At 57.3% G+C, this 27,677-nt stretch overlaps 1 protein-coding gene and 1 long non-coding RNA gene across 12 annotated transcripts; one reads left to right on the top strand and one right to left on the bottom strand.

Annotated features, from left to right (window-relative positions):
• Positions 1-106: 106 nt before the first annotated feature.
• LOC113932729 lies at positions 107-4,936 on the bottom strand. 2 transcript variants are annotated; one of them, XR_003523118.1, is made up of 3 exons: positions 4,832-4,936; positions 2,250-3,672; positions 107-680 (listed from the first exon to the last, which is right to left on the bottom strand). It is a non-coding gene; the product is annotated as an uncharacterized LOC113932729 (long non-coding RNA). The 2 variants fall into 2 exon arrangements; XR_003523117.1 differs by lacking the exon at positions 4,832-4,936 and adding an exon at positions 4,516-4,647.
• On the top strand, positions 3,720-27,676 carry IKBKE (inhibitor of nuclear factor kappa B kinase subunit epsilon). Of its 10 annotated transcripts, none has more exons than XM_027612056.2 (22): positions 3,723-3,973; positions 4,571-4,655; positions 6,379-6,497; positions 7,217-7,357; positions 7,768-7,897; positions 8,902-9,083; positions 9,616-9,776; positions 10,589-10,699; positions 10,984-11,163; positions 11,736-11,932; positions 12,646-12,710; positions 12,793-12,884; positions 13,021-13,107; positions 16,417-16,495; positions 16,631-16,743; positions 19,294-19,370; positions 21,915-21,954; positions 22,565-22,666; positions 23,882-23,978; positions 24,725-24,837; positions 25,048-25,119; positions 26,878-27,676. In XM_027612056.2, exons 3-22 carry the CDS (start codon positions 6,411-6,413, stop codon positions 26,909-26,911), a joined length of 2,160 nt encoding a protein of 719 aa, XP_027467857.1. In that variant the 5' UTR covers positions 3,723-3,973; positions 4,571-4,655; positions 6,379-6,410; the 3' UTR covers positions 26,912-27,676. The 10 variants fall into 10 exon arrangements, 9 of the variants coding, with proteins under 9 accessions (XP_027467865.1, XP_027467857.1, XP_027467864.1 ...); XM_027612063.2 differs by having other exon boundaries at positions 4,566-4,655; positions 12,793-12,878; positions 16,426-16,495; XM_027612062.2 differs by having other exon boundaries at positions 4,566-4,655; positions 12,793-12,878; positions 16,420-16,495.
• The last annotated feature ends 1 nt before the right edge of the window (position 27,677 follows it).

Raw genomic sequence — 27,677 nt, 5'->3', positions numbered from 1 at the left:
GAGTTAGCTACCCTTGCATATTGCATGTGCCAAAGACTCATTCCTCAGTCAGTCAACAAACTCTAAGCCTCACTGTGTGCCAAGCACTGTTATAAAATATCAAGCAGGAGAAACAGATAATGGCGCTTTCTTTCTGGTGTGAGGGAGAACAGATAAATAAGCCAAGCAGGACTCTGAAAATGAAACAGCGTAATAGGTCATTAGTGCCTGGGGAAGGAGTAGTACAGTCAATCAAGAAATTCCGTGTAGCCTGGGAAAGCTGGAATGACTACTAGACGTCCAGATAGAACTATCAAATAGACTCTTGAGTATATGATATGGGGTTTTAGGGACGGAGCACACCTGCACAGAAATTCAGGATCTATTTTATTATGGAGATAGTCAAATTACGAGATTCCCAGGAAGAATGTGTAAATGGAAACAAAGAAGGTCCCAGTAATTAGAAATCCAGTAGAGAGGAAGGCGCCGGCAAAGACAGAGGGAGCGGGTGACAGGTAGGTGCTTGGAGAGCACAGTGTCACAAACACCAAGTGAAGGACTGGTTTCAAGGAGGAGGGAGGCTTGGCTGTCAGATGCCAGTGGGTAAGATGGGGCCAGCTAGAGAGGCAATCATTCTTCGGTGACGCAGAGCTCTTTCAGTAGACGGGAAATGGGTCAGACTGGAGTGGGCTGGGCAGCCGCTGGGGAGGGAAGGGGTGGTCAGAGAGTCTCGGCAGCTCATGCAAAGACACGGTTTTGAATGGCGAGTTTCAAGAGGGACCGAGGGACCAGATTTTTGTCTTAAAATGGGCTCTTTGAGGCATGTTTGCTCAAGAGCAGGAGCCAGTGGGTTGGAAAGAAGGAACGTGCAGGAGAGGCTGAATCACAGAGCACAGATGAAGGGGCTGGTCATGGCCACGAGAAGAGACCCTTCCGTCTCACTAGAGGGAAAGCAGGTGCAATGCAAGGCAGGCAGTGGATGTGGGGGTGAGGAGATGATGGGGTTCCCTTTCAATGCTTCTTGTATGTCAGTGAAGTTTACGGCAAAGGCTTTAGTTGAGGGTAGGAGGGAGTGGTGAGCAGGAGGCTTGGAGAGTCAAAAGAATGAGTGAAGTGTTTCTTCCACACCAAGAAGGACAAGCGCTTGGTGGCACAGGGCTCAATTTCCCTCAGTGGCTTGGTGCTGCTCCCATGGCTCCTTTCCCCACTCCTTGGGGGAGCAGTGCCAGGTGTGGCTGCCGAGTGCGGCCCTCCTTCCTCACCCAGCACTCCTGGCTAGAGCTGACTGATGAAGGTGGCAGGAAGCAGGGCTCTGAGACCTGGTCACTCAGCCCCTCATCGATGTGGGAGCGTGGCGAGTGCACCCTGCCCACCTCTCCCACATACCTGCCGGCCCTCACCCTTCTCCCCTTTGAGGTGCCAGACAGGTGAGGCAGCTATGACAAACAGGTTCAAGCCACGTAGGGGCAGAAAAAGCAACAAGTATTTATTCAGGGCCCACCAGGTAGCAGGGACTAAATCTCATTTTGCTCTTACACCAACTGTCTGAGAAAGGTTGGGCGACTAGGTCATGCAGAGCAGGGGGAAGAGTGAGGACTCCAACCTCTCCGATGGTAAAAGCCCTGCCCTTCCCACTACACACGCAGCCTCCCTTTGTAGAAGGTGGACATGCGCTTTCTCCCTGAGAGCTGCCATCAAAGACCCGCCTCTTCGCACCTCTGGCCCTTGTCCTACCTTTGGATTGCCACTTCTATTTCTAGGACTCCTCAGAGCCACTCAGGAAACTGCTGTGGCCTCTTACAGACTTCCTCTTCCCCTCAGGAGCCCGCCAGCCTCCCGTGCCTTCCCCACAACGAAAGAAGGGCCTTGCTGCCCAGCCGGGACCAGAGTTTGTCCACACAGAGGATGTGACCTCACGGAGGATGCCCAGCGAAACTTGATCAGTCACCACACAGGGCTTCAGCCCACCTCCCCTCCCCCTTCTCTAGCCTTACCCCAGATGGTGCCCTCTCCTCACACCTCTGCGCCTCTGCACCTGTTTCCCCCTGCCTGCAATGCCTCACCTCCGACCCCCAATTCTCGGCCTCACTCCCCTGCCTCCGAAGCTTGGTTGAGCGTGCTTTCTCCTGGCAAGCCCTTCTGGAGACCACCCTGTCTCTGCTGCCCCTCACTTTGTGCCAGGTTCACATCACCACCAGCTGAAGTATGTACCCCAGAGCTTTCACCATGCGGGCTGAGCCCTGGCTCTGGGGGAGAAGCCTAGGACTTACCCTTGTGTCCTCAGCACCCAGTGCGGGCTTCCCAGCAGCTGCTAGACACACCTTCATTGTGTTTTGAGGGTACCTAAGACCCTGGGAAAGACAGACTGGGCTTGCTGGAGAGAGAAAAGTAGGGAGTGCTGGTAAGGACGCAAAGTTCATCAGGGAAAAATGAGACTTTTAGGGATAGGCTGGGTTCTGTTGCAAACCTCTGGCTTAAAACAACAAAGGTCGGTTTCTCATCAAAGGCACATGTCTCTTGTGGGCCAGCAGGGGGCTCTGCTGATGACAGTCACGTGGGGACCCTGACGAAGCAGTCACCAAGTCTAACAGAATCACAGGGTCAGAGGGCAGGCGCCCTGGGGTGAGGTCTTGTAACAGCACCGAAGGGCTTTGGTTGGCCCCGCCTCAGCAGAGGGTGCCGAGGAAGTGCAATTCTCCTACTGCCAGGCCGGTGGAAAGCTGGGAATCCTGGGTGGAGAGCCAAGGGTCCAGGAAGGTTCTTCCTGGCCCTGCTGTGAGAGGCAGCAGGGCAGCGCCCGGGGCTGGCCCCGCAGCAATGCCTCGGGCTGCCGGTTATCAGCAGGTGTATCTGCCTGAGCACCAGTTCTCAGCCGGGCTCCCCCTCTGGTGTCACTGTGCTAGGGGTGGGGCTGCCAGAGGAAACCACCAGGTGTTGCCATGGGAAAGTCCCTCCAACATTCTCTAGAAACATGGAATTTCCTGGTTTTAACCATTTCTTACCCAACCGCCATCTCGGAGTTGACCAGAACAGTGCAGACCTCTCCAGTCTCCTGGGACTTTGGGTGTCCGGACTGGGAAGGTGGCACACCTGGGTTCCAGCCCCAGCAGTCTCTGAAGGTCACGGGCAAATTTCTAAAGGTGTGTGGGCCTCAGTGCCTTCGAAGTCTGTAAAGCACTTTCTTTCCAGTTTCCCTAGCATTTCCACACCCATTTTTCCAAGTCATCGATACAACCAACGGAGTAAACGTTACTAACCTGGGATGAAAAAACCGAGAAGGGATGTGGGCTGTGCTCAAGGTCACCCTGGAAGACATACCCTGGGTTCCAGTGTTTGCTCCTGGGCCTCTGCAGGCTCACTGGGAAGATGAGTCAGACCCAACTCCTGGAGCAGCTAGGCCTGGGTCCTGGACGTCCCTGGGGCTCCGGGGTGTGGGAACTCCGTCTTCCCAGGCAGCGCTCCACTTGGTTAACTTGCCCAACCTGCTGGGTTGACTGTGGGCCAAGACCTGGACTTCCCTGCTCCGGTGGACTGCAGATGCCCAAAGGGCACCCGTTGGCCGCCACCGCCGCCCAGCCTCGGGTCCCGACCTCTCTGTGGCTGGGACTCTGGGCCCGTCACCGCCACTTGGGAACTCAGAGCATCCTTTCTCCTTCTTGCTGGGTGGCGGCTGCCGCCCCGCCGCCTCTGTCCCTTTAAGAGAGAGAACGAACACAATCAGGAAGTGTGAGAGCGCGGAGCCGGCTCCAAGCTTAGCAGCAGTGTCCGTCTGGGGGCGGGCGGGGGGGGGGGGGGAGCCGGGGAGGAAACCCTCCGCTGCAGCCCTCCCAGCTCCAGGGGTGCCACGGGCCCCTCCGGCCGACCCAGCCTCGGGGTCCCTGGGGCCGCGGCCACCCGGATGCTGTGCGCCCGGCCTGTGGATGACAGCGAGCTCTGAAAGCTCGGCGGGTGCCACGCGCTCCCACCAGCCTGCCAGGCCCACAGCCGAGATGGGGTGAGTGTGCCGAGTGGGCGGCGGCGGGTGGGGGGTGCTGGGACGGGGCGGCCGGCGCGGGGCGGCTGCAGGGCCGCTCTGCGCGGGGTGCCGGGCTGCGGGCGCCGAGCCGGAGCTCTGGCGGCCCCGTGGCGCCTCCCCCTGCCGCTTCTGGGGGCCCCGGCAGTTTCCCGCGCGCCGTCCCCGGCGGTCACCCCTGCAGAGGGCTGCTCGAGGCCGGAGAGAGGCGGGGACGGCGGTGGCAGGGAGGAGAGCGGCCACCCGCCCACCACGCTCCCTTGCTGGGCTCGGCTTCCTAGCGCCGGGCGCCACGTTCAGCTTCTGCCTCCGTCCTTTCCTCCTGCCGGGCTCCGGGGGCCTGCCCTCACCCCACCTGCGGTCCTTCTCCCCGGCGCCAGGCCCGGGCGGTGGGGAGGAAAGTCTCCTCCCGGAGCGGCTGGGGAAATGGAAAGCCCCAGCGCGGTGGGGGAGGGTGACAGGCAGGAAAGGGTTAAAGGGCTGGGGCCCGTGGCCTCTGACGGAGGCTGAGAAGCACACTGCACCATCAAACAGCACCGAGGGGTGCCTCTCCTCCGCCCTCTTTCCGGTGTAGCTCAGCTCCTGGACTTGCCGCAGACAGTAAGCACAACAGACTCTCGCCCGGGAGCGTCTCTGCCTGATCCGCGGCTGCTCGGAGCGCGGGGTAAGTGCGTTTGGCCACCGGAGAGCCCCCGGGAGGAGGAGGAGTGGCGGCGGTGGGTGGGGCAGCGGGTGCCCTGGCTCCGCCGCCCACCCTCCTTCAGCCAACCGCCCCCGAAGGACAGCAGCCTTCCCCGCTCCCGGCTCTGAGCTGGGGGCCGCAGAGCTCGCACAGCCTACCGGATGCGCTCGCCAACCGCTGATAGGCACAGCCGTGGCAGGACCAGGAGCAAACCCAGGACGTGCCGTCCTGCCGGGGCTCTGCCTTTTGCACAACACTGTGCATTCCCTCGGTCTGCAGCTGTGCCCTGCCCCCAGCACCAGGGCCCGTGGGGAGGACCAGCCCTGGGGAGGATTGTGAAGGTGGTGAAATCTGCTGTCCACCCGCTCCCCAGACTGGACACCTTCCTTGGCCTTGGTTTCAGTGCGCTCTGCCAGGCTTCACATCCTCAGGCCTGCTGGCATCATGATTCTTCCTCGGCCTCTGGCAGGAGGGGGTGAGGGGACATATCTGATCAACTCGGTCAAACTGAGCTATTACATTGTCTTCAGGGAGTCTCTTTGTATCGCAGTTGCTTCTGGAAAATGCAAACACGAATACATTTTCTGAAACTAGGACTTGGCTACGAAGTCTCTTCAAGTGGCCGCTGGGTCAAGGAATCGACATTCTCAAGCTTTGCATTTTAAAAAAGATTACAGAGAGAAGGTGCTTGAAAGCCAAGGAGCTGTAGGATTCCAGGTGTGGTGACCCTAGGGTTGAGAACCTTTCAGATGTTAGAAGGTGAAGAAGCCCTGTCTAGTCCAGCCTTATTAGAGCGTATGTAAGAGGTGGTGGCCCTTCTCAAGCTCCTTCTCCCAGTCATCCCATTAAGACCAGCCCTGGCCCTGTTTTTCAGAGAGGATTTGAGTTTAATTTCTGGGGCTACACTCTCTGGAGCCAGTTGCTTTAGAGGAACTGGCCTTTGGAGAGAACAGGATGGAAGCAAAGATGGGGAATGCAGTTGTAGAGGGTTTCAGATTCTCCCCAGGGCTCTTGAGCCCTTGGATTTGATGGTGTCCTGCCCACCCCTGCCCACAGGCACTCATGGGTGCGCGTGTGCACGCGCACACACATACTCGTGCGCGCACACACACTCGCACACTCCCTGCTGCAAGCATGTGCGTTCCTCTCCAGAGCAACGCCAACCTGGCCACAGGGCCGCCCAGCTGCTGTTCGCTCACACCAGCAGGAAGTGGTGGGCCCAAGCGAGTGGGTGGGGAAGGGCTCCAGGCTCATGTTGCAATCCTGGAGATTTGTGGTGGTGTGGTTGACGCTGCCTGACCTGGGGCCTTTCCTTCAAGCGCTATTTCTGCTTCCTGGGACAATCCCAGGCCTGGATGCCAAAAACCCAGAATTCTCAGTGCCTGGGAGAGGTAACAGAGAAAAAGGTCTGTCTCTGCAGAATGGCCTCTGGGGAGGGGGTTGGAGAAGACTGGGAGTGGGGACAGGTCGAGTGCCCTGTGGCGGGACAGGCACGGGCTGCGGGCTGAGGGCCCCACTGGTGGCACTTCTTTTTGGAGAAGTTTCTTAAACTTTCTGTGCTTCACACTTCCTCCGTCCCCTCACCTCTGGAATGGCCACACCGGAACGCTTTTGGGATGGTCTTGGGCACAGCTGCCTGTCAGGCCACCCGTGTCCACCCCAGGTCAGGAATGGAATCCTAGACCCCAGTATGTTCTTTTTCTAGGCCAAACGTGGCCAGCCAGCCAGGGGCAGGAGATGCAGAGCACCATCAATTACCTATGGCACACGGACGACTTGCTGGGGCAGGGGGCCACTGCCAGCGTGTACAAGGCCCGAAACAAGGTAGGACACAGCCCTGGCCAGGCCCCCTCAGGCCCGGGGAAGTTCTTGGCCCTGTCAGCCCCTGGTGGGCAGCAGGGGTGGTGTGTGGCGAGGCAGAGGCCTAGCACACTCTGGAGCCGGGGGATGCTATGGTTTTGGGAAGAAGTGTGGGGAGCTGTGAAGGGCTCCTTGGGATGATGCTTCTGTCAGGCACACTTTGGGACTGGAGAGAAAGGAAGACCCAAAGCCGGCATCCCAGGGAGGCGGCAGCAAATCTAGAATAGCGGAGTTGGGAAGTGGGACTTGTTTGGATTTACCCTGCCTTTGTCGCAGCTCTGTACTGAATATATGAGAACTGTTGCACAGTCTTGTCTCAAGAGCTGGAGCCAGAACAGGTTCCAGACCCAGCTTTGCTGCTAGCACCAGGGAGTGGCAGGTGCCTATGCGGTTGTTGTCAATAGAAATGGTAATAGCAACAACAAACCATCCCCTGCACCTGCACCGTCAGGTGCACCAAGCCCTCATTCCCCTCCCAGTGCTTGACCGTCCCCTCCCAGTGCTGGACCAGGCCATGTTCCCTCTGAGGAGGGGAAGGAGCTGAGGGTGGGAGCCCCCAGCCCCTACCAGGCCGTCTTGGCTCATATCTGGTGTCGGGCAGGTGGGAGAAGCTACATGGAAGCCTGGGGGAGTAGCTGTGCTCCCCAGGGCAGGAGTGGGTCTTATGTTCGCCCCCATGGCAGAAATCCGGGGAGCTGGTTGCTGTGAAGGTCTTCAACACGGCTAGCTACCTGCGACCCCTTGAGGTGCAGGTGAGGGAGTTTGAGGTCCTGCGAAAGCTGAACCACCAGAACATCGTCAAGCTCTTTGCAGTGGAGGAGACGGTGGGTCCAGTGCTTGGTCAGAGGGAGGGGTTCTTGTCCTTGACCCGCACAGGCTGGGAAGAGTCAGGTCACGTAATAATGGTGATGGGGTCACGAGCTGGTCAGCCAAGAGCAGCAACCTGTAGCGTGGAGGAAAGAATGCTGGGGGTGGGGGGCGCCGGGGTAATACAGGGGAAAGTTAAGAGGGGAAAAGAGGGCTTCCTTGAAAAGGTGACCTTGGGCTCAGGTGTGTGGGGTCACTGTAAGGCCAAGGAGGGAAAGCCAGGCCAGAAGCTGGGACCTAGAGAATGGCAGCTTTTGGCTCTAGGCTGAGTCGCCCCCTCTTGAGAAAGCTGGTGCCTCCCATCGTGATGGATGGGCAAGAGATTGGCCTTCCACCCCCAGCCTCCTTCTCTCTGTCCCACCCACAGGGGGGCAGCCGGCAGAAGGTGCTGGTGATGGAGTACTGCTCTAGCGGGAGCCTGCTCAGCGTGCTCGAGAGCCCCGAGAACGCCTTTGGGCTTCCCGAGGAGGAGTTTCTGGTGGTGCTGCGCTGTGTGGGTGAGCCCCTCCTGGACCCCGCCCCAGGAAGCCCCCTTCCCTTGTCAGACCGGCCACAGGCTGCCCTCAGTGGAAGGCGAAGTTCCAGAGGGTCTGGCATTTCTGAAACAAATACCCAAACACCGAAGACATTCTGTACCTCAGAGGTTCTCCATTCACAGACCTAGGACGGACACTAGCGAATGGACGGAATCCGAGTGTCTGATTCCTGCTAATCAGCTGTTTAAAACCCCAGCTTAAAAAAAATTTTTTTAAAGCAGGTCATACACCAGTGTTGGTGTCAGTGTTGGTCACAGTAGCCATAAAGATGAGAAAACAACCCAAATGTCATGGGCACGTGGAGGGATCAAATAGTATGTATACATATAATGGAATACTATTCATCCTTAAAAAGAAATGAAGTTCTCACACATGCTACACGTGGGTGAACCAGGAAGACACTGGCTAAGTGAAGTCACAGGTACTATCTGATTCCCCCTAAATGCGGGACCTAGTGCTGTCAAATCCACGGAGACAGAAAGAAGGACGGTGTGTGCCGGGGGCTGGGGGGCTGGAGGCATGAGGGTGACTGCTTAATAGGTAGAGTTCCTGCTTGGGACATTGACAAAGTTCTGGAGGTGGATGGTGGTCATGGTTACACCACACCGGTAATGTACTTAATGCCCCTGCACGACACACTTAGAACAGTCAATTTTGCGTTAGGTCTATTTTATTACAATTTTTAAAAACAAATCAGACAGGAAGGGGGGTGCCATCCTTGGGGAGGCAGAGCCACCGTCCCTCTTGATTTCTTAGAGAATCCCGGTGTAATCTCAACACCCATGTCTTTGGGACCCCCCCCCCCCCGCCTTTGTCCTGTGCCCATCTCTCTTCTCCTGCATTTCCCGTGACCTGTCAGCCCGTGTGAACTCTCTATCTGAACCCAAGGACAGCGTTCTGCCCCAAATAAGCCCCAGACACTGAGCCGTTCCTGGCCAGGGAGCTAGCAGCCCTCCTCTCCCCAGTGGCAGGCATGAACCACCTGCGGGAGAATGGCATCGTCCACCGCGACATTAAGCCTGGAAACATCATGCGCCTCGTGGGGGAGGAGGGGCAGAGCATCTACAAGCTGACGGACTTCGGGGCCGCCCGGGAGCTAGATGATGACGAGAAGTTTGTCTCTGTCTATGGCACTGAGGAGTACCTGGTGAGTGGGTTATCGGGGACCCCTGCCCAAGCTGAGGGCCCACCCTTACAGCTAGCTGCCCATCAACTTGCGACCCTCTCAGAGCCCCCCTGAGGGGCTCTGTTCAATCTCCCTGCATGTGGCAAGGTATGCGTCACCTCTGCCCCCCCCCACCAACCGGAAGAATTTATTCTGTTCTCTAAGATGGAAAAGGTGATGCTGCAGACTGCCTGGACCTCTCTGCTCAAGTGTCCCTGCCCGGGCCCCTCTGCCCAGGTCCCCTACCCGGGCCTCCCTTGTGCAGTTAATTCCTTGCTATGATCCTCACCGAGCAGGGGGCACCACTGGCCACCATCTTCCCCAGGGCCGGGGGTGGGCAGAGGGAAATGCTGTGGATGGGCTAACTGCACACCAGTTTGTGAGATGACGAGGGAGATGGTTCTGATAGTTCTGTTTTCACTGGAAGGTGTTGGAAGGAGGTCTGATGGATGGGGGCTCAGGCCCTTGCCTACCCTCCCCCTCCATGGCTGCTCATGGGTTCTCTCTCCGGCAGCACCCCGACATGTATGAGCGGGCCGTGCTTCGCAAGCCCCAGCAGAAGACATTCGGGGTGTCCGTGGATCTCTGGAGCATTGGGGTCACCCTGTACCACGCAGCCACTGGCAGCCTTCCCTTCGTCCCCTTTGGCGGACCACGGCGTAACAAGGAAATGATGTATGGTGGGCCACGGGCAGGGAAGGAGAGGGGCCGGACCCTGGGCCTTCCCCACCGGTCTCGGCTGTGTCTTCTCTTCCTCCTCTCACTGTGCGGTCCTCCCCGGGGCCACCTCTGCCCAGGCTCCTTTCCAATCCTTGGTCGTCAGCCAGTCAAACAAGAAGCTGAGGCCTGCCCTGACTGATGGGAGATCAGTCCTTTATCTTGGCTCAGTGCTCCCCTTTCGTGCTCCCTCCGTGTGTGTGTGTGTGTGTGTGTGTGTGTGTGTGTGTGTGTGTGTGTGTGTGTGTGTGTGTGTGTGTGTGTGTGTGTGTGTGTGTGTGTGTGTCTGTGTCTCACCCACCTCAGCGGGGGCTCCAAGAGACATGCCCAAGTTTTCGGAGCCTGCCAGGGACAAAAATGGGGGATGGGGTGAGGATGATTCATGGGAAGGTCGAAACACCCCCCATCAGCTCAGGGGTCCAGCTGTGTGGAACCTGGATTAGGTTAGGGAAAGGGGAAGGAGACTGAGGGGGAGGGGGGGAGACTGTCAGGGAAGGCTGAACTTTAACGGGAGGAGAGGGGAGGGGAGGGTTAGTGAAGGGGAGCACAGCGAGGGCAAAGGCGCAGAGGCGGGCCAGACTGGGGAAGGTGTGGGAAGGGGGTGGAGGAAGTGGGCAGCAGAAGGGAGCAGAGAGCTTGGCATTTCCAGGCTCACTGGGAGTGGCGGGCTGATCAGCACCAATGCTCTGAGAGCCCTCCAGGCTGAGCTTGCCATCCCTTGACGTGCGATGGGCTAGGGGGCCCGCTGAGCTGGTGCCCCCTCGGCGCAGGTATCGGATCACCACAGAGAAGCCGTCCGGGGCCATTGCGGGCACTCAGCGGCAGGAGAACGGGCCCCTGGAGTGGAGCTACAGCCTTCCCATCACCTGCCGGCTGTCCATGTGAGTAGAGACAGACCTGAGTCTGGGCTGGCCTCCCTGGGCCCCACCGCCCAGTCAGGCCCTACCTCAGAGGGCCCCTTGCGCCCCATCAGCTCAGGCATGCCATGTTCCCGGGCAGGCCTCGGTTTTCCCATCTGGATGCTGGAACCAGTTCCAGCCCTTCCTCCCTAGCCCGCCCTGGCCCACCGCCTGGGTCCCGGCTCTTCACGGAACGCCCTGGGACTTCCTCAGAGAGGACGAGTCTGGGCCCTGGTGCCTGACCGTCTGCGTGTCCTGGGGTCCAGGGGGCTGCAGAGCCAGCTGGTGCCCATCCTGGCCAACATCCTGGAGGTGGAACAGGCCAAGTGCTGGGGCTTCGACCAGTTCTTCGCGGAGACCAGTGACATCCTGCAGCGGGTCGTTGTCCACGTGTTCTCCCTGTCCCAGGCGGTCCTGCACCACGTCTACATCCATGCCCACAACACGTGAGTGTGCGGGAGCGAGGGGCAGAGGCCCAAGAGCCTTCCCTACCCAGGTGGTCTGTGGGCTGTTTAGATAGGAGAGCATCCGGGCCCAACCTTAGTTTGGAAAACACTAGTCCCACAGAGTTAAAGTTACACGGTGCTTCTTGCTGCTGGACCCCAGAGATTCAGCAGCCCTCCGCATGCTCACGTGCATTAGGAATGTGAGGGGTGCGGGTGTGCATGTGTGCGTGTGTATGTTGGTGATGTGTTTCCTAAATGTATTGCTCAGAGAACCCTTTATTTCTAAAATTCTGGGTGAATTTTAGTGGGAGTGTTGCTGGGAGGGGTGCAAAGGTAGAGGCTGGGTATTGGGGCTCCTGTGTTCTGTTCCTACTCTGTCCCCGTCCATACTAATAAGACACGAGCTCTAACCTTTGTCTCTCCACCCTTGGTAAGAGAGGCAATCACCCGGTCCCTCCCTTTGAGAGCTGAGCCCTCTCTGTGGATGAAGACTGAGCTGGGGTTTGGGCCACCTGAACCCCATATCTTCCTGTCTTCTCCCTTCCCTCCCCCGGAACCCCGGGCGTGTCCAGGATAGCCATCTTTCTGGAGGCTGTGTATGAGCAGACCAGGATAGCACCTCAGCACCAGAAGTTCCTCTTTGAGGGTCACCTCTGCGTCCTTGAGCCCAGCCTGTCAGCGCAACACATCGCCCACACCACTGCAAGCAGCCCCCTGACCCTGTTCAGCATGGCCAGCGACACCCCCAAGGGGCTGGCCTTCAGGGACCGTGAGTAGGGCCCACAGGCTGGGTCTTGTCTCCTTCTCACATTCTATAAGGGGCAGGGGGTTATGATCCAGGATATTGATTAGTATCTTTTGTGGGTGTTTCTTGGGGCCCACGGGGTGCCGAAAGCAGATCTGGCCTCTCCTTCTCCCACATCTCTGAAATGCTTCGCAGTGTCCACAGAGCTGTGAAAGAAACTCCAACTGAAACAGGGAGATCTGGATTTAATATGATTTCCACAATCTCTGTGTTGGGTGGGAAAGCCTCGGATAGTTTGGGTTGGAAGACGCAGGAGCCCAAGGTGCTGGAGAGAAGGGAAGGTAGTCAGGGGTCCAGAGTTTTATCTTCCAAGTTCTAGAAAAAGTATCGTCCCTTCTCCCTCCTTCTCAGGGTCTCCAATGCTGGGAAGGGGGATTAACCTTGAAGCTCCTGGGTGTGAGGGTGGTTTTAGCCCATTTTCAGGCTCTTTCTGGGACTTTGGGCGTGAAGCTGTATGTAGTTCTCCGAAGCGGACACAAGGGGGCAGTGAGGGACTGCAATTGTAAAGAAGCACATAGAGGGCGTTTATGTAGGCTTGCGGGGCGCTCTGCGCCAGGTGGGAAGCTGGCGGTGGAAGACGGGGTGAGGGTGGGCGTGAGTGAGGAATAAGGAAAGATGAACTTAGGGTTCGTCCAGGTCACATAGGCAGGCCCCTCAGACAGGGTCTTTGTCTGCAGCTGCTCAGGACATCCCCAAGTTCTTCCCCAAAGTGGACCTGCAGGCAGATTACACCACTGCCAAGGTGAGAGTGGCCCCGGGCGGCAGGGAGGGGTCGCACAAGTGCGGGGAGCCAGACTGCTAGCCCCGCGGCCTGTGTGTTGCAGAGTGTACTGGGCGCCGGCTACCAGGCCCTGTGGCTGGCACGGACCCTGCTGGCCGGGCAGGAGTTCATGTTTCGGGGGCTGCACTGGTGTGTGTGAGTACCCCCGAGGCCTGGATGGGCAGGGCAGGCAGGGTAGACCTCTCCCACGCAGCCCTGGGGCCGTTCCCTCGGGCACCGTGCCCTCGGCCTCCTGGCAGAAGGGAGCTCTGACTCAGCACCCCTTTTGCAGGGAGATGCTCCAGGCTACGTGCAGGCAGACGCTGGAGGTCACGCGGATGGCCCTCCTCTTCCTCAGCAGCAGCCTGGGCACCGAGAGGTGGGTGTCCTGCCCGGGGCAGCGGGGCTGCAGCAGGTGTGAGGCTGGCTCAGATCCCTCAGCCCTTCTCTGTCTGCCTGTTCCTCACCCCCAATATTTCCAACAATGCCCCCCGCCTCCCCCTACCCAGAGCTCCCACCCTCCCTGCCGTTGGAGACTACAGAGGGCACCCTACCTGTCCCTCATCCCCCAGCCTGCCGGGTGACTGTACCTCCCCCCCCCACCACCACCCAGGCACCGCAGGGGGAACAAGGGGGCCCCACGGGGGCACTGCCTCAGCAGGTAGGAAGCCCCAGAGCAGCACCGTAGGTGAGGCCCTCATAGCCTCAGCCAACTCCCGCCCACCCGACAGGATGGGGATCCGGGTGGTCTCATCCCTCCACACTCTTCCTTCTGTCTCTGGGTCTTACACTGTCCTCACCTTTCCCGGCCCCGCCTTGGGGCTCCATGCCTGCCCTGGGGCCGACTTGGACTAATTAGGGGTGATGGGCCGGACAGAGCTAGAGACTGGGGAGGAGGAAAGCAAGCTGCGGGGCCTGGAGATGAGAAGCAGGAAGACTCCATGGGCCAGAGCACTTCCGAGCAGTGGGCACAGCCCCCCCTCCCCCCCCCCACCAGATCTGGAAGGCAGGGGGCCTGGGCACAGGTGAGAGGAGTGGCCCTGCAGCACGGGAAGCTGATGGTGGGAACCTCCCCTACCGGGAGGGAGGAGGCGTAGGATAACAAAGGAGCAGAGCGTGTGCTGACCGGCTTGATGTCCCCGCCCCTCGTGTCGCCTGGCCCCTCTCCCTAGGAAGGTCCTGGGAGGTTCCCAGCAGTGCAGCAGCGATTCTGAGGAGGGGGCAGATGGGGCGACAGAGGTGTGGGAAGAGGCGGAGGAGAGTCTCTAGATGACAGGGACGGAGTCCCTGGCCTGGCTGAGCCCCCTTCAAATGGTGACAGAGATGAGGGGCTGCTCTGTCCAGGGCACAGAAAGGGGGGCCAGAAAGCATTTGGGGTATTTGTCTGCCCATTTGCCCTGGCCCGAGGACTATGGAGAAGCGACAGGCCAGCCCTGGGGCTGGAGTCCTGGGTCTGCTGGCCGCCGTTTTTCACTTTCTGGACCCCAGGCCCCCCTGGAGGTATGGCGTATCTAGAGGGCTCAGGCTCAGAGGGGTGCCTGCTTCGAAGCATATTCCAGCCTCCCTCCCGCCCAGGAGCAGGAGGAGCTCGGGGCGGAGGGTCAGAGGCCCAGTCCAAGCTCTTCACTTGGGACCTCAGGCCGCTGTTCTCTCTCCCAGCCTGAGCCACTATTTCCTCGTTTTCAAAATGAGAGAACTGGATGATCTCGAAGGCCTCCTGCCTCTGACGCTTTGCAGTTCCATTCTTTTTTGAACATCCTCAGACCCGTAGATTCTGGAATCTGAGGTAATTTAATGAGCACCGGGCATAAAGTGGCTGCCATCGCCCAGCCTGGTGACTCACCTCTCCCATGGTGCACTCCTCCTTGCCTCGGGCTCCCCGAGCCACGCTCCCTTGGCAGAGTGTCCTTGCCTCTGTCCTGGTGCCCCCTGGTCCTCCTTGCAGCTGCTGCACTGTGGTGGCACTGTTCAGCAGTCGGGACTGGGTCAGGAGCCCCCACGCTCCCCCCCCACCACCACCAAGTGTATGTCCATGCTGTCCAGACAGGCGCCTTAGCTCTGAGGTCCTGTTTGATGCCCACAAACACGGAGACTTATCTCTCCGTTATGTACTCGAAGGTCTGAGTCTTGCAGAGCTGAAGTGACTGACCCCAGATCCCGCAAGACAGACGAGGGGGCCGTTAGGACTAGTGCTCAGACCCATCTCCCTGGCCTCGCTGCCCAGCTGGACTAGACAACCTCAGCTGCTTCTGCCAGCAGGCATTGCACACGCTGAAATCCATTTTTACGCTCACTCATTTATTCAACAACCCCGTATGAAGGAACTACTGTGTGCCGAACACTTTGCGAGGTACTGAGGATATCATGGTGAACTCTGGCCTTCGTGGAGCTTCTGATTCTCCCCCTCCCTCCCTCCTTCCACTCCCCCTCTGCCAACACCATTCCCAAGACAAAGCACACGGGATTCTTTCCCCGATTGTGATTGTGATAGAAATACTATATGCTAAGTTGTAGAAAGTTGGAAGGTACAGATAAGCAAAACCGAAATAAAAATACCACGTCCTTGCCACCCAGAGCTAGGTTGTGACACGGTAGTAACAGACGTCCTTCTAGGTAGATAGTCTTCTGCTACGTGTATTTAAGTATATGTAAATTAACCGACGTGAGATCTGATAGTACTTGCGCTCTTATAACCTGCTGTTCTCAGCTAATGAGCTCTCCAGCCCCTTGTCCATGCCTTTTCATCTGCTCTAAAGTCATCCATACTCAAAGTTCTCTAACTAGCTCCCTACTTTCCTTTTCTAGCTAGTTTTATCCAAACCAGGCTCCAATCCAAGACCACACTCTGCGTCTAGTTGTTATGTTCCTTAAGTCCATTTTAATCTCGACAGACTGTCTCACCCCTCCCCCCCGACCCCTCCCCCAGCATTTCGGGGGGACAATACCCATTGTCCCACTTTCTGGACTCTAGGGACTCCTCTACACCCTGTGGGGTTTTTTTTTTTTTTTTTCTTCTTTCCCAGCATTTCTTATAAACTGAGAGTTCTCAAGCCTAGATGGATTCAAGTGGAATATTTTTTTGGCTAAATACATCATAGATGACACCGAGTACACTTCATTTCCTCCCACCATTGGGTGGGGACAGCCTGATTCCTCTATCGTGTAGTCACATTTTCCCTGTCCAGGCCTGAATCATTAATCACGGATTTTAACGCCATGCCCAAGCGAATAACTTCGCTGGGGGCAACATGATGCTAATAGTCCAAGTCCCAGAACATTATTGGCTAATATTCCATAAAATATAGCTTTTCCCTTACTAGGAAGCTATTGGTTATCATGACATACAGTTTCTACTGGAAAGGAACTTCATTCTTTTCCTTTAGTTATAAATATTCCTAGTAAGGAGTTCATTAACGGTCGCCTTGCTGCATGGACTCATGAATTTTCATAGCTACACGTTGTTTCCATCTGCCTCCATCTTTATTCTTTGCAATGCTCAACAACGGTACAACTTCGGTGAGTAGGGGCCTCTTGAGGTTGGTTCCTCTGATCCAACCACAAAACCCCCCAGGTACCCCCAGAAGCCAGCAAGCCTGTCCCAAAGATGTCATCCTCCTCATGTGGCCAGCAGGGCTGTGCCCCCAATCCCCCCCCCCCCCCAGCCATGTCCTTTCTCTGTCCTTCCCTGGAGGTGCAGCAGTGTGGCTGGGATGCCTGAGATGCAGGAGCTGAAGAGAGTCACAGAGCTGAGGTCCAAGCTGCGGGCTGTGAGTGAGGCAGGGGTGGGGTGGGGGGGGGCAGCTGTAAGAGCAGAGCTGGGGGGCAGTGGTTCAGCTGGGCTGCTGTCAGAACCCTGAGCTGAGGACCCCCCCCGGGGGTCTGCCCTTTTTTCTGTCTTCCAGTTGGCAGAGGCCCTCTCCAGATGTTCCTACAGTATCACAGAGACCCAGATGAGCCTGAGCAACCTGAGCTCTGAGCTGGTGAAGAACCGGGATCAGGTACATGCGGACAGAAGGTCTGTGGGATTTTCCTTCTTGGTGGGGTGGGGGTGGGGGCAGGGGCGCACAGCTCGGACGGTCCAGTAGGCGTTTTAGGAACCAATCAGCTTTCTCCTTTGTCTTGGCAAGGGTGCTGGGGCGTGGGGTAGTGGTGTGGGATCCAAGAATGTGCAAGACCCTCCCCTGAGACTGGCCAGAAGGAGAAAAGCATCTGGGGTCCTGCCCCCTTCTGGGAGTTTAGAGAGAGAATTAGAAATCCTCGCAGGTGCAATAGTTCTTTTTTTTTTTTAATTTTTTTTTATAGATTTTATTTATTTATTTGAGAGAGAGAATGAGATAGAGAGAGAGCATGAGAGGGAAGAGGGTCAGAGGGAGAAGCAGACTCCCCGCCGAGCAGGGAGCCCGAGGCGGGACTCGATCCCAGGTCTCCAGGATCATGACCTGAGCCGAAGGCAGTCGCTTAACCGACTGAGCCACCCAGGCGCCCGCAGGTGCAATAGTTCTAAACGAAGGAATAATTTCGTTCCCTTCCTCTTCTGAACCCTTGCTCTGCTCATTCCCTGGACTGGCCCTCCTACTTCTATCATCTCGTTTAATCCCCAGAATGCTACTACTACTAGTATGCCCCTTTTGTAGCTGAGGAAGCTCACTCCGGGAGGTTAATGTGCCCTGAGTCGCAGCCAGTCCACGACAAATGACAGTGCTAGGGCTTCCTGTCACGTTTGCCCACCTCTAAAGCCTATGTTCTCGGCCTACACCAGGGATTTACAGCCTTGAAAGTCTCATTCAACAAACATAAAAATGCCCGCCTGCCCCCCTCACAGCCCGGTGTGTGGGGCCCCGCCCTGACCAGTGCGGCCCATTGCCCTCAGTACCTACTCTAGTCAGTGCCAACAGGGGTCCCTAACCGGGGCCTTCAGTTCTCAAGTCCAAGAGCTCTGGAAACCATAGGGTTTTGTTTGTTTGTTTTGGCTGCAAAACCTGACCTCAGTCGTCGTCTTTTTTTTTTTTTTTTAAGATTTTATTTATTTATTTATTTGAGAATGAGAGAGAGAGAGAGAGAGAGAGGGCACATGAGAGGGAAGAGGGTCAGAGGGAGAAGCAGACTCCCCGCTGAGCAGGGAGCCCGAGGCGGGACTTGATTCCGGGACTCCAGGATCATGACCTGAGCCGAAGGCAGTCGCTTAACCAACTGAGCCCCCCAGGTGCCCTGACCTCAGTCCTCTGACATGAGTCTTCTTTCAGTCTTTGTATCCCTCTTAAAGTGTATATTCTTACAGTTCTCTAAATTGTATATTGGAGTATATTGGACAAGGGGTACCACCCCAGACCCCACTCAGGCTAGCCCACAACATAGCCTGTGTCTGCTGGATCGCCTTTCTAGAATCATGACAATTCTGAATTTGGTACATATCTGGCCTGAGTCCTTTGCATAAAAACTGGATTTGAGGTCTCATTTACCCCAAGTTCTCCAAAGGACAGGTGCCTGGGACCCAGCTTGGGCCCAGCCCAGAATCCAGCTCCAGACGTAGCTGAGATGGGGTCACTGGGAGGAGCTTCACGAGGGGAGTGGAGCTAAACAGGCCCGAGGGTGGGGAAGAACACCCCCCCATACACACACACTCAATATCTCAACTGTTTGTATCCAGCCCAAAAAGGGGAAGGAAGAAACACTACTGACCTTGAGGTGAAGGTCCTTGAGAGGTCATCTCCCACATCCATCTGCCTCTAGGCAGGACTGAGGACTGTGGATTCATCCATGTTTTGTTTTATTTTATTTTATTTTACTTTTTATTTTTTTAAGATTTTATTTATTTATTTGACAGAGAGAGTGAGAACAAGCAGGGGGAGTGGGAGAGGGAGAAGCAGGCTTCCCAGCGAGCAGGGAGCCCGATGTGGGGCTCGATCCCAGGACCCTGAGATCATGACCTGAGCCGAAGGCAGATGCTTAACCGACTGAGCCACCCAGGCGCTCCTCATCCGTGTTTTAAACAGGGGTTTCGATTCATTATTTAAGCACCTTCCATGTGCCAGGTGCTGGAGAGACCAAGAAGACCCGACTTCTGCTCTCCCCGGGCCACCAGGGGAGAGGCTTCGGCTCCACTCCCATCCCCAGCAGGCTCTGCCAGACTCCTGTCTGGATTCTGTTCTCAAGCCTTGTAGCGTAGCAAAGGCCATTCTCCTGTGGCCTGTCCTGCTTGGCTTTTTGTCCGTTTCATCTTTGACTAAACACCTGGAGAGAGTGTGTGTGTGTGTGTGTGTGTGTGTGAGAGAGAGAGAGAGAGAGAGAGAGAGGGAGGGAGGGACAGAGACAGAAAGAATAAACATGGGAATCAGTGGTGGCTGGCTGGCCCCAGGGCACCTCAGACAAGCTTAGGGATAGGAGAGTCACCCCTACTCCCAGACTGGCCCCCCGAACTGTGGCAGTGAGGCTCCTTCTGCAGGCAGACAGTTCTTCTGGCCCCCCCCACCCGCCCACCCATCGCCAGCCATGTCCTCCCCTCCCTTCCCCTTTACTCTGTGCTGTTTGATTCTCCCCTTGCCTGGTCCCTGTCTCCTGCCCACAGCATCCAGCAGATTCAGTGTTGTTTGGACAAGATGAACCTCATCTACAAACAGTTCAAGAAATCCAGAATGAGGCCAGGTGAGCCGTGGGGAGAGCAAACTATCCCGGGAGCTCTCGCTTCCCTCCCTTCCTCCATCCTTCCCTCTGCTTATATCGGGCTGTTCGGAGCCATCCGCGTGGCTGCTGGGGGCCCACCGTGTGGCGCCAGGGTGCCGCTGGTCTAGGGCAGGGTCCGCACCTCCAAGCTGCCTGCAGACAGTGAGGGATGGGAGGCCTGTGCCTATTGCCCTGTGAGAGGTGTAGATGGCATGCGTGGGGGGCTCAGAGGGCCGGAGCCTGGCTCTTCTAGGAGGGGCGGCCCCTGGAAGAGAGCCCTCACCTCTGCGGAGCCCTTTACAGTTTGAGGGACGTTTCCCTGCCCATTGTGTCTTTGGCTCATTGAAACAGCCAGGCTTTCCAGATAAGGGAGGGTCTGAAGACATATCCTGTAGTCCCTGGGCCAGCTACTTGGCCTGCACGCTCTGCTTGTCCTCACAGAGGACCTCCGGGGGCAGAAGCAGCTCATTTACAGGCTGAGGCACGGGCAGCTGCATGCCCACGGTGACCGCCATCATGCGCACGGTCAGATGGCACCCAGGGGCAGGCTGGGGTGCCAGCACGCTGGGAGACCCCAGCTGACTCTTGGGATTGAGGGGCTCCCAACCCTCTCCCTCCCCAGCCATGCCCCAAGCTTCTCCTGATGTGTGGACTGCAGGCCTCAGGCTTGAGTGCCAAGTTCTCCTCCAGCTCTAGGATTATGGAAAGAGCCCTGTCCCATAGAAACAGGGTGCCAGCAATGTACCTAACTTCAAGTTCTCCAGTAGCCAAAATTTAAAAAGTAGAAACGAGCAGGTGAAATTAATTTTCAGAAGAAAATTTTATTTAACCCAATATATCCAAATTGTCATTTCCACATGTAATCAATATAAAAAAAATATTAAAGAGTTTACATTCTTTCTTTTTTCTTTTGGCGGGGGGGGCGCTAAGTCCTCACAGTCCTGTGTGTATTTGACACTCACAGCACATCTCTCTTCAGAAGCTAATTTTTTAGCAGACCGAACTGTCATCTTACCAAAGCAATAAAGCTGCGTTCTTCGGGAAAACAGTATTTTACACTGCTCCAGTTTTAAATTTTTAGTTAATTGAAGTAATGAAATTAAAATAGAAATTTGGGCCAGGCGCTCAGTAGCCACGTGTGTCCAGTGGCCAGTGGCTGGAACATGCAGATCTAGATGATCGTCTGTCCTCGGTCCTGCCTCTGGGGTCTGGCCGTGGAGGGGGAGAGCAACCCAGGAGCTGGGAAAACTGAGACTCCCCCATTCCTGACCTGGGGGCCCTGGTGGCCCCCTTTGCTGTGATTTTTCAGAGAACCTCAGAGGCTTTTCTGCCTCCCTCACTGGGATTCCGTCATCCTAGCCTCACCCCACCCCCCACCCCATCTGGGCATCTCCCATGCACTGGACCCTGTCGTCTGGGCTGTGTAGGATCTGCACTTATTTAATGCCTATAAAAACCCAGACACCGTTACCCTCCCCTGTTTATACATAAGGAAACCGAGACCCTGGGAGGTTAAGTAGCCCAAGCAGTTAAAAGCACAGGCTTTTAACCACTCCACCTTACAGCCTCAAAGAGTTTTGCTTCTATTGGTCGGCAAGACTCCTTCATGGAAATTAAACACGGAAGGAAGAATAACCCTTGACAGCTCACCCCTGGAATGTTGAAAGATGCCACTCTGAAAAATGCTTTCTGGTTTTCTGTCTCCCCTCGCACCCGCCCTGGGTGTTCCTTAGGATGGATGGGGAAGCCGACTCTGTGCGGCAAAATCACGTGTCCGCAGCCTCCTGCGACTAGGAGGCCAGGCTGGGACTTGCAGCTGGGACTTCACCAGTGCCCTCAGCTGGCTGAGAGCAGGGCCCAGGACGAAATGCCCAGGGCGGGGGTTCTGCTCTTAGGGAACTGGGCGGGAGGCAGCAAGGGAAGCCTCTAGCCTCTCCCAAGGGAGGCCCGTTCCCTCGAAGCCCAGCAGGGGGCAGCATCTCCCTAGCGCGGTGAGCATCAGCACGCGGTGGCCAAGGCAGAGAACCAGCGCTTGGGGCCAAAGTGGTCCATGCAGGGGAGGTGGGGGGGGGCGAAGGAGGGGTGCAGGGTGGTGGCCTGGCTTCTCCAGCTCGAGGCTCCAGGGCCCCCAGCTGGCTCCGCCCGCAGCTTGAACGGTCCGGAATGGGGCCCGCCCTCTGCCGGCTTCAGTGCCTCTGGGAGGGGTGTTGGGCGGGGAGCTGGGGCTGACCGCACGCCCTCCGAGGCCCACCCCCCCACCCCCACCTGAAATGTTCCCCAAGTACTTTTCTTTCCATCCCTAGCCCCAGGGTCCTTGCAGCAATTCCTCTGCAGCCTCTGTGGCCCCTACTTGGCATAATGCTTCCTGTTTGACTCCTCAGTCCTTGCTGGCTCCCCTGGGCTGCGAGCCCCCCGGGGCCAGGCTGAGCTGTCTGCATCCTTGTAGTCGTCCCCAAACCCTCGTGGCGGCGTTCTGTTTTGTTGACTGATCGGGCAGGTGACATCATCCCTCCCTGTTTCCTCCAGGGCTCTGCTACAACGAGGAGCAGATTCACAAGCTGGATAAGTGAGTGGCCTGTCCCCCTGGCAGGTGGGGGAGTGGGAGTGTGGGGGTCCCCCGGCAGGAGCCACCCTCTGTGTGATGCAGAGTGCTGCTCCCAGGCTGTTGGGCAGAAGCAAGGCGGGTGACTGTCTGGGGCCAGGGGAGGGAGACTGGGTAGCCGGCTCTGAAGCGGGCTTGATGTCACTGGATTTATTTCCAGCATGAACAATTCCCTAACTGTCCTCCCTGATTTACGGCTCACTGCTTCCTGCTCCTGACCTTCACTGTGCTCTTCTCTGCTCCCCTGTGCCCTAGACACTCGTCTTCCTGGAGGCCCTCCCTGACTTAAATGATTATCTGGAGACTCACTCCCCCAGTTCCATGCCCACCCCGACCCTTACACTCTCTCTCCCTCTCTCAATCTCCAGAAGCTTCTCACCTTCCCGGTGAGGACTGGGCTTGAGTGTATCTGTTCTCTGAGATCCCCTGGTCCTTCCATGCAGTTCCTCCTTGTTTGGAGACGTAGCCCTGCTGGGGATGCCAGCCCTCGGAGGAGGTCTCCTTGGGATGCTAGGCCTGGACGCAGGTGAGTCTGGATGCTTATCTCTGTGCCTCGGTGTTCCTTTCTTTTCAGAGTGAATTTTAGCCATTTAGCCAAAAGGCTCCTGAAGGTATTCCAGGAGAAGTGTGTGCAGAAGTATCAGACATCCCTGGTCACGCACGGCAGGTGGATGAGGTAACAGTCTGGCCCTCCTTCCTGGGCTCCCAGACCCCGGGGCCCTTCCTGGTCTGGCTCTTCAGGCTTCAGAGAACCCTGGGGTTTGTGGAGCCCTGACTGAGGGGAGATGGTCGTAAAGGAAGAAAGGCAAAAAAAATTGGGTGATTTCTGTACATTAGCTTATTTAATCCCACAATATGTACCCCATGTGGTGGATACTCTCACCCCACGTCCCAGATTAGGAAACTGAGGCTCAGAGCACAGGTGTCATTCTCAATACTACACAGCTAGTTAAGTAGCAGACCCACGACTAGTATTGGGTATGACTGCCTCTAAAATCTGGGTTCTTTCTATGTTCCCAGGTGGGTGTGTTGGGAAACCTCTTCTCTGGGGAGAACACAAGATCCCTCTGGGGTGAGGCCAGGCAGGCTTATAGACTTCCTGTGGTCAGGGATGCAGGGGCAGGCAGAGGCCCTTAAACAGAAGCCTCTCACACTGTCCCCTAGAGGAGATTTGGGTTTTTCCTTTTCACATGAGCCCCTCCCTCCTTCCTCTGCCTGTGGGAATTCTGGCCCCGCCTGAGAAGAGAGGGCAGGTTCCCAGGCCCATATGACCTGTGGGCTTGTTAAGGGGCTGAGACCCAGGCACTCACCCACCCTCACATTAGAATATGGCTTCTCCACCCCTAACCCACCCCAAACTCTGATTTAATTGGTCTGAAGTCAGGCTTGCATATCAGCATTTTAAAAGTGCCTCCAGGTAATTCTAATGGTGAGAATCCACCACCGGCTTGTCTGTCCTCGGATTGGTTTCAATGGGGAATATGTCCCGGCTCCCTCCCTCCGCTTAGAGAAAAAGAGAATTCCTAGAAGAGTCCTGACCTTGGTTTGCTCTGGCAATAGGGCGGCCCCCAGAGTAAGTGTGCTGGGCTGGGCTGGGCCCTGCCTCTCGGGAGCCTCGCCTGGCCCCACGCTCATCCTTCCCGGCCTGTCTGTGGTTCTGATGGGACCCTTGGCAGCCTCAGTCGGAAGTGTCATCCGCATTCCCCCAGTGGGGACGGACGGGGAGGGTGGAGGGCACATCCAGGGAGACAGAGGCAGCGAGGGAAGCACATGCCCGGGACCCCTCAGCTCCCTCACTCCCCCGTGTCCGTGTGGTGACCGGAAGGAAGCTGGATGGGCCCCCGGGAAGAGCGAGCAAACCCAGCTTGGACTTTCCATCTGCTCTCTCCAGGAAGGTGCACGAGACCAGGAACCATTTGCGCATGGTCGGCTGTTCTGTGGCTGCCTATAACACCGAAGCCCAGGGCGTCCAGGAGAGCCTCAGCAAGGTGTGAGATGGTCAGGGGCACGGGCGGGCGCCGCTGAGGGGAGCCCAGTCAGCCAGGCACTCTGGGGACGTGGGCCCACTCCCCTGCCTCTGGGCAGGGCTGCCCTTGACCGAGTCCCAGCGCGCTGTGGCTAGGAGGTCTGTGACAGACAAATGTGCCCTGACGTGGGGACAGAGAGAATGGAAGGCACTTCCTGGCGCTCTCAGACTGAAGGTCACCGCAAGGACAGAGCTTCCAAAATGCCAGGACATCTTCCTCATGCCCCGTGTAGCCGAGGAGTTTCCAGGCTACTCCTGAGAGAGGCAGCGTGAGCCCTCCTCTCTGGAAAGAGACCAACACACAGGCAGCTCGAGAAGGTTGCTGCTCCGGTCCCCGGCCTGCAGCCTCCGTGGCAGCCCTGGTCCTTCAGAGGCCGGCTGGGCTGCCCTGCCCCTTCCCCGAGGCTCCCGGCTTGCGCCGGGCCATCGGGGTGTGGGTTAGATCCAGAGGAGAACCTGGCCGCCTGGACCGTTAAATCCAAGCACAGACAAGTGAGGGTCGCTGGGGCAGTTGCCGCGCAGCATGGGAAGCAGGGGCCTGCAGGAAAGGCTCGGGCACTCCGGGGGTGCCGGGGATGCAGGCAGGGGGCCGTTCTGATACCCTTTTCTTACCCTTACTCACACCTCCCTTGCAAAAAAAGAAAAAAAAAAAAAAACCACCACACCTGTTGGCCCATCCCGCCTGACAAAAGTGTGGCTTCCCTTCAGATCCTTGACTGGTTATGTCACCAGCTCCTTCAGGACAGAACAAAGGAGGCTCAGGTCTCACCACCCCCGACAGCCGCCTATCCCAGCCCTGCACTGACGGACCTGGTTCTCCAGTAAGTGCCAGAGAGAGGGGTGTGTGTGTGTGTGTGTGTGTGTGTGTGTGTGGAAGGGAGTGGTGGGAGAGGGGGTCGGGTGCAGAGGTTAGAGCCCGAGGGGTCCTGCCTCAGGCCCAGAGTCAGGGTGGCGGGCTTCTTGGGGAAGGAGGCCGGCAGGACAACTTCCGCCTCAGCCGCAGACGCCTCTCTTGCCTCTGCCTTGGACAGCATGCAAGAGCTCTGTGAGGAGATGAAGCTGCTGGCCTTCGACCTTCAGGACAACAATCGCATCATTGAAGGGTAAGGAGCTCCCACTGTGTGCGGGGAGGGCTGCTGACAGGTGTCCATTTTCCCATCCCCTGTCGGAACTTTGGCCTTGTCCCCATTCCGGTGAGGGGTAGGCTTTCACTCTAGTCTTGAGGATGTGAGCCTCGGTGCGGTCAGAGAGGGGGACTTGGAGGCACATGGAATAGTGGCCGCGTCCCGCTCCCTGTGAGTGTGCACTCTGCCCCCCGCGCCCCCCAGACCAACTCCGGCCACCTTCGCTACCGTCCGCAGAGCGCTGCTCTTCGTCCCCGAGTCACACGCCAGGCAGCTGTGGTGCGGAGCTCGGGCAAACGCCCGAGGCCTGGGCTTCTCGGGCCTTGTTGGGCTCCGGCTGCATGCACAGGCTCCCCGGGGCCACCAGGCTGCAGGCCCAGCCTCACGCCCGCGTTAGACTCCCCTCCTCGGGCGGGGGGCGGGGGAGGGTCCTGGAGAGGGCGCAGGGAGTGTGCCTTGAGGCTCAGACTTTGGGATTTTTTGCACCAGTAAAGTTCACAAAAGAAAGCAAGCTGGGGAATAACAGTGACCAACTTCTCATATAACCAAGTAAGCACATTTGAAAGGGGAAAAAAACCTGTCATCTAGTAGTCGTGCTTTATAAAGCACATTTTTTAACACCAAAAAGGTGGCACATAATCTCAGCCTCAGGGATGGTCCTTGCCCTGAAGCTCAGTGGCCTGTTTGCGAACATGCACACTTGGGCGTGCGTGTGCATGTGCGCACACCCCCACAGCCTCCCCACCATCCTATGTCTGTCACCTCCCCACGGGAGGATCCGTGGCACAGTGGAAAGAATCTGCAGAGACTCCAGCAGGGTTTGACTCCTGACTGCCTGACCCTGGGAGGTTTTGCTCGGGGCCCTGGGCCTCAGTTCCCTCCCCCTGTGAAATAGGAATAGTGATCTCAAGCTCCTGGCAGTAACCAGGGAGGAACTAGGGTGAGATGTGCCACATGCTGGGGAGGGGAGGGGGCTCCGAGGGAGGGGAGGGGGCTCCGAGGGAGGGGCTCACCAAATGCTAAGTGTTCCTCAGAGGCCAGGCCAGTCTGGAACCCTGGAATTGGGGTTAAGAGCTAGGGAGCCGGGAGCAGAGCCTGTGGTTGTCCCCAGAGTTGCAGAGTGTCCTTGGGCTGAGGAGGCTCCCACGGCCCCTCCATGTCCCATTCCAGCAAGGGGAGAATCCAGCCTCTTAAATACCCGCAAGGAGGAGATTCTTTTCAAAACAGCCCTCATGGGCAGGAAGTTCTAATTTTAGTGCCGACATAAATTTTTCTTGCGGTGATATGGAGTCTATTTACAGATAGTTTAAAACTTGATTTTAGTGAATTTTTACTTCCTTATTCAGAGCTGTGGCCAAAGAGCCTACAGAAATGATCTGAATTCCGCCTCCCCTCCTCTTGACTTTGTGGCCGCACTGGATTCACCAGGAGAGCTTTTTTTTTTAAGAGTGCAATTCCCAGGTCTTGCCTCCAGAGACTCTGGGTGCCGACAGGGGTGGGGAATTTTATAAACCCCCCAGGTGATTCTGCCGTGTAGTCAGGGGGAAGAACCAGAGAGTTCCTGTCGGGGCGGGGGGGGGGGGGGGGGGGGGGGGGGGCGGTCAAGGACTCGACGAGGGGAGAGCTGAAGACTTGAATGGCTCGGTGCTCCCCACAGTTGAGTGTGTTGGGTCTTGGGTATGGCCCTCAGGCTTCTCCGCGGGGGTGGGAGAAGCTCACCTGCAGCTTTCCTTACAGGTTAAGTAGGCCCCCTTCAGCTCCTGACTCCTGATCTCTGAGCTCCGTGGGGTGCCCGACATCCTGAAGCATTAGAACCATTCAAACACTGCTATCCTGCCTGCAGTGTGGGACCTAACACAGGATGCTGTCTGGTCCCCTCTCATCAGCCTACCTCCCTCCTGGCCGACAGCTGGGAGCCATCACCAGCATTACCTTCCACTGCCTCCCTGCCTGAAGCAGCACGGAGAGACTTGGGGCACCGGGCCGTCCCTGTCAGGACCCACTGCCTGGGCTGCCCTTGGCGTCTCCCACAGGCTCAGGCACATCTCCTCGGTCGCCCCGGCCTGTAGAGCTAAAGCTGGGGACAAGAGGCTCCCATCGGCCCACCCACCCCCCCCCTTCTGGGTTACAGGACTTCACTTCTCAGGGAACAGAAGAGGAGGCCTCTGGGGGTTTCCCTAGGATGCTGTGTCAAACGACTCATTTCGGTCTTCCTTCCTCTTAAGGGGTTTCACGCTGAACATACATACAGCCCTGCCCTCTCCTGTGATTTCTGAGGGTCCCTGCTCTCGGCCCTGGGCATGACAGAGCCTGATTTTCCCTCTACTCTTGGTCTGGCAGAGCCTGGCAGAGTTGAGAGAATGGGTGGTCCAGGCCAGGTGCTGGAGCCGCGGGCACCTCGCCTTCCTCTCTCCCTAAGGCACGGCCAGGCTCTGGGAGATGCAGCCAGCCGTGGTCACCAGTGAGCACGGGCCTGTAAGTCCAGATAAGAGGCCTGCGCCTTCGAGAAGTGGAATAAATGGGGCCTTCTTTTCTAT

Source organism: Zalophus californianus, chromosome 10 (assembly GCF_009762305.2).
Source record: "Zalophus californianus isolate mZalCal1 chromosome 10, mZalCal1.pri.v2, whole genome shotgun sequence".
NCBI classification, from domain to species: domain Eukaryota; kingdom Metazoa; phylum Chordata; class Mammalia; order Carnivora; family Otariidae; genus Zalophus; species Zalophus californianus.
This window is presented reverse-complemented; position numbering and strand designations above follow the sequence as displayed.

Coding starts and splice junctions, on each gene's coding strand:
- IKBKE (XM_027612056.2), top strand. CDS start 6,411: ATGCAGAGCACCATCAATTACCTATGGCACACGGACGACTTGCTGGGG. Junction 7,898..8,901: donor GGTGGTGCTGCGCTGTGTGG/GTGAGCCCCTCC, acceptor TCCTCTCCCCAG/TGGCAGGCATGAACCACCTG. Junction 16,744..19,293: donor CAGGTACATGCGGACAGAAG/GTCTGTGGGATT, acceptor TCCTGCCCACAG/CATCCAGCAGATTCAGTGTT.